The sequence below is a fragment of the Crinia signifera genome, chromosome 19 (assembly GCF_055691185.1).
Source record: "Crinia signifera chromosome 19, ASM5569118v1, whole genome shotgun sequence".
NCBI lineage: Eukaryota > Metazoa > Chordata > Amphibia > Anura > Myobatrachidae > Crinia > Crinia signifera.
In genome coordinates this window covers 55,748,053-55,760,831 of record NC_139226.1, presented here as the reverse complement: position 1 = coordinate 55,760,831, position 12,779 = coordinate 55,748,053, and the positions used below count along the sequence as shown (strand labels likewise).

General features: G+C 41.1%; 1 protein-coding gene and 1 long non-coding RNA gene across 5 annotated transcripts in view; one reads left to right on the top strand and one right to left on the bottom strand.

Annotated features, from left to right (window-relative positions):
• Positions 1 to 12,779, bottom strand: part of GRIN2D (glutamate ionotropic receptor NMDA type subunit 2D) — a 762,310-nt gene that overhangs the window by 252,776 nt on the left and 496,755 nt on the right. For all 3 annotated transcript variants that reach the window (XM_083162615.1, XM_083162612.1, XM_083162614.1), the window contains one exon: positions 11,280 to 11,448. In XM_083162615.1, the coding sequence (XP_083018741.1) occupies positions 11,280 to 11,448 (169 nt within the window). The remainder of the gene's footprint in view (positions 1 to 11,279; positions 11,449 to 12,779) is intronic.
• The window catches only part of LOC146042564 (uncharacterized), a 108,185-nt gene that overhangs the window by 54,715 nt on the left and 40,691 nt on the right, over positions 1 to 12,779 (top strand). The window lies entirely within an intron of this gene.

Sequence of the window (12,779 nt, the reverse complement as noted above, 5' to 3'; positions counted from 1 at the left end):
CAGCGGCTCCCACGGCTCCCCCGGAGCGTCTGGAGCGCACGCAGCGCTGCCCTCCTCCCCCCTCCCCCCCGCAGCAGCAGCAGCAGCATCAAGCTGCTGAAAAAGTTGTAAAATAAAATATATGCACTGAAAATATATGTATATATATATATATATATATATATATATATATATATACACACACATATATATATATATATATATATATATGTGTGTGTATATATATGTATATATATAAATATATATATATATATATATATACACATATATATATATATATATATATATGTGTGTGTGTGTGTGTGTGTATATACCCCACCGATCGCCAGCCCCCCCCCCCCCCCCCTCCCACCCGGCAGCCCCCCTCCCTCCCACCCACCCGGCTGCCGCAGCGCCAGCACCCCTCCCACCCCCCCGCCAGCCGCAGCGCCAGCCCCCCTCCCAAAGCTGGTGACTAAAATGGGGTCACTTGTGGGGGGGTTCCACTGTATTGGTGCTTCGGGGGTCTTGCTAATGCGACATAGCACCCACCATTCATTCCGCCACCAAAAATCACTCCTTCCCTTCTGAGTCCTGCCATGCACCCAACTGGTATTTTTTGGTCACACGTGAGGCATTGCCGTACTCGGGAGAAATTGGGGCACAGATTTTGGGGTGCTTTGTCTCCTTCATTCCTTGTGAAAATAAAAAATTTTGAGCCAGAACTGCATTTTTGTGTAAAAAATTACATTTTTTTACACAAAAATGCAGATCTGGCTCAAAATTTTTCATTTTCACAAGGAATGAAGGAGACAAAGCACCCCAAAATCTGTGCCCCAATTTCTCCCGAGTACGGCAATGCCTCACGTGTGACCAAAAAATACCAGTTGGGTGCATGGCAGGACTCAGAAGGGAAGGAGTGATTTTTGGATTTTGCAGCACAGATTCTGGTTGAATGACCCCTGAAGCACCCATACAGTGGAACCCCCCCACAAGGGACCCCATTTTGCAAACTACACCCTTCAGGGAATTCATCAGGGGGTATAGTGTACATTTCAAACCCCCAGGGGTTTCACCAACTTTGATACAACTGGGCAGTGAAAATGAAAAATTACATTTTTTTACACAAAAATGCAGTTCTGGCTCCAAATTTTTCATTTTCATAAGGTACGAAGGAGAAAAAGCACCCCAAAATCTGTGCCCCAATTTCTCCCGAGTACGGCAATGCTTCATGTGTGACCAAAAAATGGCAGGACTCAGAAGGGAAGGAGTGATATTTGGATTTTGCAGCTCAGATTCTGGTGGAATTTTGGTGGGTGCTATGTCGCTTTAGCAAGACCCCCGAAGCACCAATACAGTGGAACCCCCCCACAAGTGACCCCATTTTGCAAACTACACCCCTCAGGGAATTCATCTAGGGGTATAGCGTACATTTAAAACCCCCAGGGGTTTCACCAATTGTGGTACAACTGGGCTGTGAAAATGAAAAATTACATTTTTTTACACAAAAATGCAGTTCTGGCTCCAAATTTTTCATTTTCACAAGGAATGAAGGAGACAAAGCACCCCAAAATCTGTGCCCCAATTTCTCCCGAGTACGGCAATGCCTCACATGTGACCAAAAAATACCAGTTGGGTGCATGGCAGGACTCAGAAGGGAAGGAGTGATTTTTGGATTTTGCAGCACAGATTCTGGTTGAATGACCCCTGAAGCACCTATACAGTGGAACCCCCCCACAAGTGACCCCATTTTGCAAACTACACCCTTCAGGGAATTCATCAGGGGGTATAGTGTACATTTCAAACCCCCAGGGGTTTAACCAATTTTGATACAACTGGGCTGTGCAAATGAAAAATTACATTTTTTACACAAAAATGCAGATCTGGCTCAAAATTTTTCATTTTCACAAGGAATGAAGGAGAAAAAGCACCCCAAAATCTGTGCCCCAATTTCTCCCGAGTACGGCAATGCCTCACATGTGACCAAAAAATACCAGTTGGGTGCATGGCAGGACTCAGAAGGGAAGGAGTGATTTTTGGATTTTGCAGCACAGATTCTGGTTGAATGACCCCTGAAGCACCTATACAGTGGAACCCCCCCACAAGTGACCCCATTTTGCAAACTACACCCTTCAGGGAATTCATCAGGGGGTATAGTGTACATTTCAAACCCCCAGGGGTTTAACCAATTTTGATACAACTGAGCTGTGAAAATGAAAAATTAATTTTTTTCATTTTCACAGCCCAGTTGTATCAAAATTGGTGAAACCCCTGGGGGTTTGAAATGTACACTATACCCCTAGATGAATTCCCTGAGGGGTGTAGTTTGCAAAATGGGGTCACTTGTGGGGGGGTTCCTAACTTTTAGCATCTTATGGTGCCTAGAAACCTACATGGTGCCTAAAAAATAATCTCATAAAAAGGAGGCTCCAAAATCAAGTAGGTGCTCCTTCTATTATGAAGCCTGTGGTTTGGTCACCGTGCACACTAGGGCCACATATAGGATATTTATGAAAACAAAAGAATTGGGGGAATCAATTTTTAGTCACATTTCTCTAGTAAAATCTACTGTATTCGTTAGAAAAATGTATTAAAATTGAAACTCTGCAAAAAAAAAGAAATTTTGAAATTTCACCTACACTTTGTTTTAATTCCTGTGAAACACCTAAAGGGTTAACAAACTTCCAAAATGCTGTTTTGAATACTGTAAGGGGTGCAGTTTTTGAAATGGCATCATTTATGGGGGTGTCTCACATACAAGTCCCTCAAAGTCACATCAGAACTGAACTGGTCCCTAAAAAAATCAGTGTTTGAAATTTTCTTGAAAATTTGAGAATTTGCTATTCATATTGTAAGCCTCCTAGTGTCCCAAAAAATTAAAAGGAAGTTGAAATAATGATGTCAACATAAAGTAGACATATGGTCTATGTTAGTTATTCACTATTTTGAGTGGTAAGATTATTTGTCTCACAAGCAGAAAATTTAACATTTTGCAAATCGCAAAATTTTCCATTTTTTTCCGACATTTTGGTATTTTTCACAAAAAAACACAGACTGTATCGATGAAAATTTACCACTAACTTGAAGTACAATGTGTCACGAGAAAACAATCTCAAAATCACTGGGATAAGTAAAAGCAAAAAAAAGTTATCCCCACTTAAGTGAGACATGTCAGATTTGAAAAAAATGGCTCTGTCAGGAACGCAAAAACTAGCTCTGTCAGGAAGGGGTTAAGACACGTTCAAACCGCATTTGATTTGATGCGTGCTCCCGTTTTCTCTATATCGAAAAGAAAAATAGACTGTGCAGGCAAGAAAATATCGAATTTGATCCAGAAAATCAAATGTGTACACCGCACCTTGAATGTTAATCGAATTAGATATCGAAATCGATATCGAATGCAAAAGTGCAGATATGTGAAATATGAGAAGGCCAAAATGAAAGGGGGTGGAATAGGGGAAATCAAAAGCAAATCAAATCGAAAGTAAATTGATATGTGTGTACACACCTAAAATTAGGTAAATAAACAAGTTGATGCAAGAACATTAAGCCCGATAAAAAAAAAAAAAAAAAATCTAACATTGTATTTGGATTCAGCATGAAAAGATGTATATGTAGATCAAAACCCTTGGGACAAAATTGTTGTTGACGGGTGTAATCTGACAGTGAGGTGTAATCTGACAGTGAGTATATGGATGTGAATGCACAGCTTCATCTTCCAGAGTGCAACACCTAAGTCCTCAGTCACCTCTTATACAATAATAAACCCATCACTTGTCTATCACAGCAAGAGGTTTATTAAATGCCTAAAAAGGCTTTGTGCTATATATTAAAATAAAAAGTTTACCCAGAAATATTCTCAGTGCACCATTAAAATGATGTAAAATAACCGGCAAGACATTGCCAGACATTATATAATATGCTTTTTTTATTGTGTTACTTCAGCCCTGTTGAATTTGTATGAGTCACCTTCACCTGCGAACATCCCGTAAATAAGAAACCAATCTTTTTCTTGTAACAATGATCCTACTCCCTCCCTTTTGAAACTACTTCCCATTGAATCGTTGCAACTTAAACCCTGATCAGCATACTCAGAAATGGAATATTCCATAGAAATATAAAAGAAGGGGGTGCACCACAATGACACATGACAGAGACAATGTGGTCTGCTGTATTATCTGTGGTTTTCCATTCCCGGTGACCTTTTCAGTCTCTTCAATTGACTCTGGTTCTGACTCCGGGGCTGAGGAGTTTTGAAAAACAGAAACAACTTTATGCATTTGGCTCTGTGCTGTCACTTTCTATCACATCAGCATGAACTTTAACGCCATCATGTTTAGAACTTTCGCTGCCATGAAAGCAGACAAGCTTTGCTTTCATGTTTGTTTCTATTTTAAGCAAGTGTGTGTTGTTGCTTTATCTGCAAAAACATTTCCCAAGGTCATCTAAATTCTACCCCCCCCCCCCCCAGTCCTCCCCCGGTGGTCCTGAAATATGTAGACAAGCTTGTCTGACTTTCACCCCCTAATCGGTCAACCTATTAACTTTGACAGTAAATTTATTTATTTAAATTTACATACTTGCGATTCATCCTGAATATCCGCAGTCTAGGATTGAGTCTAAAACTGTTTAATAAATGTAAGATATATTGCCAATAATACTGCATCTCTCAATTAATACCTTATTCTACTAGAGTTATGCCCACCAGCAAAAACAGCCAAAAGTGTGCCTGTTTTTTTTATTATTTTGTTGCATGGTAGCACTATGCTTAGTATTAGGGTGTGCACCACCATATTTAAAATTCGCCCTTACCTTACAAAAGACACCGCAAAAACTCTAATCCATGCTCTCATTATTTCACGCATTGATTATTGCAATAGTCTCCTTATTGGCCTTCCCCAATACAGACTCTCACCACTACAGTCCATCATGAATGCAGCTGCGAGGCTAATCTTCCTAGCCAGACATTCATCGTCTGCAAAGCTACTCTGTCAGTCACTTCATTAGTTACCTGTATTTTAACGTACTCAATACAAAATTCTTTCACTTACACACAAAGCTATAAACCATACTACACCAACATGCATGTCTTCTCTTATCTCAAAATATCATCCAATACGACCTCTACGCTCCTCATAAGATCTGCGTCTCTCATAGACACTCGCTCCCATTCCCGACTGCAGGACTTTCTTCGGTCTGCACCCACTCTGTGGAATGCCCTCCCATGCACAATAAGACTCTCCCCCAGTCTTCAAACCTATAAGCGTTCCCTAAAAACTCATCTCTTCAGGAAAGCTTATCAAATTCCAGAACCAGTCACAGAACCTTGCATTCTGGTGGAATCGATACAATAAAGAATACAGTATCTATCCTTATGTATCAATACCTACTGTATTTCCCTATAGATTGTAAGCTTGCAAGCAGGGCCCTCCTACCTTTTGACTGTCTGTAAATACCCTGTTTGTTGTATCACTGTCTCCTTTGTAAAGCGCAACGTAATATGCTGCGCTATATAAGAAACTGTTAATAAATAAAATAATAAATAAATAATATATTTATATACAGTATATATCATTTACATTTATGAACACATGAAGGCTTGGACTAGCAGCCCTCCCATTTGTCCTTATGTGCTTTTAATTACAATTCATATTTGTTTACATATTATACTAGGCACTATTAATGGTAAATCCTGGGTAAATGTATGGATTCATTTTAATTATGAGTGTGGGTATTGGTGTTGCCAAGCTATTTCCACATTACTGTTTCAGAATTCAGAATGTAACCCTTTTTAGCACTTAAACATGTTTTTTTTTTAAATAATACTATAACACTTTAATTACTACTTTTTACCTATGTAACACTTAGTTGCTACTTATTAATTTAAAACTGTTAACACTTAAACTGCTTCTTCTTACTAGTGTGATACCTTGTGATGGATGGGTTGTGCTAGCTCGGAGGATCTCATGCTCTAGACTTGAACCCTAGGAATGTTAAGGTCCCATCTACTGAGGTCAACTGAATATTGTAGATGGGCCTATATTTTTGGCAAAAACAATGCTAAAAAAACCTTGATTTGACTTCTCTTTGCTTCTTTCTGTGTGGCACTACAAGTCTCAGCATGATAGCACCTCTTACTATGTTTAGAATTAGGGTGTGCAAACAACTCTGACTAGAAACTCCAGGTAGGAAAAAAAAACATTTTGTATCCCAATTGCACACTGAGGCCCTTATTCTGATCGGTGCGGCCAGATCCGAATATGCGGCCAGGACCGTGCGTGCGAAACCCCGCCTTCCATACGGATCACCAACTCCGTCCGTATGCGGTAAGAAGCTGGCCGAACGGACCGCATGTGTATTTTTCACGGAATACGCCTCCTCCATCTCAGGGAACCTCCCCCATCATTCGATGGTCGCAGACCATCGAATGCAGGACCGAGTGGTCCACCAGCTCCCGCAACCTCAGACCACACGGACATTTTTCCGTGCAAAAGCAGGGATCTGGGCGGGTAGCTGACATCCGGCGATGTCATATGTCCGCCCCCTACACGTGCGTCACGACCGCATTACCATACGTACGCCCAGCGTTTTCATGGGAACGCCCATGAAACGCGGGGTGTAAACATATGGTAATGAGCCCAAACTGCCCTTCACGCCCCTCTCCACCCCCTGTTCATAGTGTACACATTTCATGCGGAATGTTGCCGTGCGTCCGGCTCGCACATGCGCAGAGACGCCTCTGCACATGCGCAGACACAAAACATCGGCTACACGAACGCACGCGGATATTACCGCACCAACCAGAATAAGGGCCTGAGTGAGAAAATAACTACATATTAATCAGACGTTATACGCCATTATCATGTGGCCTTACACTGGGCTAATAAGCCCAGACATATATGTTATTGCTTATGGGATGGGTTTGGGAATGTGGTGCCCCCTGTGTTGGTAGGGCTGGTTTGCTCCAGGTTAGCACACCCTAACACTTTATTAACTCTTATTTTTCCTATCACATTGTATATATTTTGAATTTTAATCCCACCGTCACTTCCCTACATAGCACTTTGTGCTTCTTATTAACCCTTACTAATTTTCATTTGTGTGCTGCCCTTGGTTACTCAGCCTGTGTCGGCATGTTGGGGGCCCACACCCCAGACCCACACCCAGTATTAGGGACCCCCAGTGACAGAGAGGCCTTAATGTACGGCCTGGGGGCTTAGCCCTATATCTGCAGATATATGCAACCAAGATCTCTGTATTATCTGATTAATATGTAGTTATTTTCTCACTCAGTGTGCAATTGGGATACAAAATGTTTTTTTTCCTAGACAGAATTACCCCTCCCTTTTGGCACCTGAATGACACACCTCTGATTGAGCAGCTTACCAACAAAAGTGTTGTGCAGTTGAGAGAGGCATAGATGGGTCAGCATTAGGAGGGATTGCTGACACCTGAGTGCCATTGGAGAAGCCAGGGGTATCTCCAGGTAAGCTGGCTCTCAGACGTTATACGCCATTATCATGTGGCCTTACACTGGGCTATTAAGCCCAGACATATATGTTATTGCTTATGGGATGGGTTTGGGAATGTGGTGCCCCCTGTGTTGGTAGGGCTGGTTTGCTCCAGGTTAGCACACCCTAACACTTTATTAACTCTTATTTTTCCTATCACATTGTATATATTTTGTATTTTAATCCCACCTTCACTTCCATACATAGCACTTTGTGCTTCTTATTAACCCTTACTAATTTTCATTTGTGTGCTGCCCTGGGGTACTCAGCCTGTGTCGGCATGTTAGGGGCCCACACCCCAGACCCATACCCAGTATTAGGGCCCCCCAGTGACAGAGAGGCCTTGACGTACGGCCTGGGGGCTTAGCCCTATATCTACAGATATATGCAATCAAGATCTCTGTATTATCTGATTAATATGTAGTTATTTTCTCACTCAGTGCGCAATTGGGATACAAAATGTTTTTTTTTCCTAGACAGAATTACCCCTCCCTTTTGGCACCTGAATGACACACCTCTGATTGAGCAGCTTACCAACAAAAGTGTTGTAGAAACTCCAGGTCCCAGAAGTCAGCACTCTTTAGTATTTCAAGCATATTAGTGATAGTTCTCAGACCTGTCTTTCTAATACCAGTGACGTAACTGCAGCGGGTGCAGGGGATGCAACTGCTATGGGGCCTGGCCACTTGGGGGGCCCCCTGGCCCAGCTGGCAATATCCTGCACCCTTTTTTTCCCAGGTGTTTTTTTTTAAATACAGCATTGTGGGCAGTGGCTGTGCCACTGTTCCGGGCCCCCTATCAGTGGCTGTAGAAGCAGCAAACCGGTGCTGCTGACTGCAGGGGAACAGGAGACCTGGCGCTGCTGACTGCAGGGCACAGAGACTCGTTGCTGATGGCTGAAGTCCCCGGAGCACAGGAGACCTGACGCCGATGACGTGTCTACCCTGTTGCATACCTTTTGGATTTCTTAGCCTGAATCATTGTGGTATACAGTAATGGGAGTCTTATAAAGTAAATATAATTCAGAAACCCTTTCTTTTTCCTACAAGATATACAGTAGGGGAATATGTACTAACCCTTGGAGAGTGTTTTAGTGGAGAGAGATAAAGTGATTAGCTCTTCACTGCCATGTTATATGCTGTGGTTTTTGGTTGGTGTAGTAGAGTAGCGTGGCGCTTACTTATCGGGATCTGCCTGGTCTGTACCGAAAAGGGTTTCCCAAAACCCTACAAGAAATGGTAATTGGATTGGTGGGTGGTATGGACACCTAGGCGCTCCCTTTTAGTTTGGACAGGTGGTGTTGTATATTTTGGGGGTTTCTATAATGATAAATGAGAAGATCACTTCCCTGATTTTTGTATGATGTTTCCTGTCTTTGATTCCTCACTCCTTCACTGTCTCCCGTTGTCACGTTGTCGGGGAGGATCAGACATAAAAATAAAAGTACACAGCAATGTGAAGTGTTGTTTAAATGAAAATATTTCTAAATGGCGTTTTCCTCTGTGATATAGATGTGTTAGATGGCGTACCAAACTCACACAAATATCGAAAGGTATACACACATCAAGGTATCTTTTATCTTATTCTATGCGGTGGCGTACCATTACTCACGTAAATTCGTGATAAGTGAAACATATCAAGGTATCTTTTCCTTTTTTGTAGTTTATTTTCAATAAAAGGTATATACACATCAAAGTATCCTATTCTATACGGTGGCGTACCATTACTCACGTGGATTCGTGATAAGTGAAACACATCAAGGTATCTTTTTCCTTTTTTGTAGTTTATTTTCAATAAAAGAATTTTATGGTAACAGATACATCAATTAAAAAACGGATGGGAAGTGATAAGTGAAAAAACAGTGCTCACTGCGGTTCCACTGAGGAAGGGAGTACAACTCCCGAAACATGTTGATCCAGGCCTAGTGCATGACATACGGAGAGAAGGAAGGTAAGTGAGATCAGTTATCCTGCGCTGTACATTGTGGGGAATATATCCGGATTTGAACCCATAGTGGAACCGCAGTGAGCACTGTTTTTTCACTTATCACTTCCCATCCGTTTTTTAATTGATGTATCTGTTACCATAAAATTCTTTTATTGAAAATAAACTACAAAAAAGGAAAAAGATACCTTGATGTGTTTCACTTATCACGAATCCACGTGAGTAATGGTACGCCACCGTATAGAATAGGATACTTTGATGTGTATATACCTTTTATTGAAAATAAACTACAAAAAAGGAAAAGATACCTTGATATGTTTCACTTATCACGAATTTACGTGAGTAATGGTACGCCACCGCATAGAATAAGATAAAAGATACCTTGATGTGTGTATACCTTTCGATATTTGTGTGAGTTTGGTACGCCATCTAACACATCTATATCACAGAGGAAAACGCCATTTAGAAATATTTTCATTTAAACAACACTTCACATTGCTGTGTACTTTTATTTTTATGTCTGATCCTCCCCGACAACGTGACAACGGGAGACAGTGAAGGAGTGAGGAATCAAAGACAGGAAACATCATACAAAAATCAGGGAAGTGATCTTCTCATTTATCATTATAGAAACCCCCAAAATATACAACACCACCTGTCCAAACTAAAAGGGAGCGCCTAGGTGTCCATACCACCCACCAATCCAATTACCATGTTATATGCTGTGTTTGAAAATCAGTTCTCTCTCTATCTCAACTTTATCACTTCACAAGGCTTAGTACATCTGTTCCTATACTGAAACAAAATATACCATGCATGGAATAGTACCATGATAAATGTTACTGTCAGTTATTTGTTCCCTGTTGCTGCTTTTCTATTTCTTGTCTTTAAGTAATTAGTGTCTGCTAGCATTGGTATACTCTCCTCTTCACATAGGCATTGGCTGACTTAGGGCCTGGTTTAGAGAGATTTATGCGAGGCAACAATGTTTAATGAGCCATAATGCAAATGACCAGATCTGTTCCAGCAATGTCAGTCACTGTGCTCCAGAAGCTGAATCTTGAGAGACATGCTGTTGGCATTAGGGGGTAGCACTGAGGAGAGTTCCAGAAAAATGAGGTTGTGTAGGCAGCATGGTTTTGTGGGACATCCTGAATGGTTACTCAGATGGCCAATATTCAGGCAGATGATTCAATGCTGCACCTACACATCACGGATAACTGCAGTGAGCATCACCTGTGGTTTTTGCATACGTTTGCACAGTTGATGTGTGCCAGTTGAAGTCGGACTGCTGGTGCCATTAGCCACTACCTCTAAATCAGCACCTTAGACCACAACTGATAGGTCTGCGCTTTAACTTTGCTGGATGAGAACTCCATATAGTGCCATACTGTATGAGGGAGTAGACAGAAACCATTGTCTGGCATTGTTTGGCATATGGGAATCCCAGGGTCCCAGAGTGCTGGTCTGATCTGCTGGCTCTCTTATTACCACCAAACAATTATAATGGTAATATAAAATAAAATTGATGACAAACGTACAGACTGTTCTTTCCATCTGTGTGGTTATAAGAGTTAAAGATTGTTGGTACAATGTATAACAAATCTAGCATATGCCATTATGGAGTTCCAGAAGAATAAATCAAATTAGTAGAATGAGTAGCAATAAACCAAACTATATGGAAACTAGTTTAAAACAAATAATTTTAACATAACAACTAAAGATAATAATAACAATCATCATCATCATCATCATTGTCATCGTCATTGTCATCATCCCTATTAAAACCAAGCAAATTTAGCTGTAGAGACCAAAATGATTGACATTATACTGATTTGACATTACCTCTCCAATCATTCCATTCCACACTCCTTCGATCTTCTTCCCATGCTTGCCATTGGTCACAAGGTATAGATCATAGGTGAATCCAATGGTTTTTGCAAGGCGCTTGAGGATATCGATGCAGAATCCTTTACAGCACTGCTTGACAAATATAATGGGATCTGTCATATGGCTGTAGAAAAAAAACACAAAATATGCAGGAGTTACAGTGAATCGATTCACCTCCAAAATATTGGGAACTGCACTTAGTAGAATGTAACCATACAACCTATTTTAACAATGGAACTTGAATGAACTGTATATTTTAATATGCTAAATTGACTTTGTCTGTTTCAAGCTGGACTGTATTTTATACATGCAGCAAGCCGTATAGGCATACCGATGACTGCAGAGCTCAGGGCTCAGTGCTGGCCTGGAACACGAAGACCTTCACCTACACCAGTGACATGTATAAACTCAGTATAATGGTCCATAGTCTTTGTATGTGCTGCCTAAGCACCTCTGATCTAAAACTGCCTAAAACATTATTGATTGGCTCCTAAAATGTATCTTGTTGCAGGATATAAATATGCAAAGGTCTTTCACAGCTACAAAGATGTCTGAGAATGGATATATAATTGTCGTCTAGTTGAGCTGAAATTGATGCATTAAATTGGCCTCTGTAATCATCTATTAATGGTTCTGAGTGTCTCCTTCCTAAAGGTGTTCCAAGTTATTCTGCTGCCAACGTTGGAATTGACATCACTTTATATATGAATTGAGTGCACTTGAAAGAATGAATATTGTACATTTTAAACATTATTAATGCTGACCAGCAAGTAAAGTACCACTGATTTAGGCTTCTCTTTCAGACTGACATTTTTGGTAAAATATTTTCTCCCCTCATTGACTGACTGTGTTGGCTGTGACAGCTACCTCAGGTCTTCCTCATCATAGCATCAGTACATATGAGATCATTTCTGGATTTGCTTACAAATACAGATCTACAGTATTCTCATACACCTTGTGTTCGTACACCATACACAGGGGCGTCTTTAGAGAGGAGGAGGCCCATGTGCAGCCTCATCGGCTAGGTCGGCTATTCTCTGCCGGGAGTAGTAGAGTCTGGTCCATACTGCACATAACCTAAACCTCCACTGTGCAGAGTGGAGTCTAATCACTAGAACACTCAGACTCCACTGCACGTACTCTGGAATAAATAAACCACTGCAGCACCATTTTTACAGTGATTTCTGCAGCACTCCTGCCGCTGGACTCCGGGAAGGTAAGTATTTCTGAAATGGGTGCAATGTATGTGATGTGGGCCTGAACATTGAAGGAATAAAAATAATTGGGAATTGAGCTAGAATATGTGAGCTCATACATTCTGCATCATGCCTATATTCTGTGTGTGAGTGAGGCTGTATCTGCATATGAAATAGTGTGTTCATGTAAATCACTGTAACATAGCATTCCATATGCAGGTACAGCCACAGTCGCACACAGAATATAGGCATGCCGCAC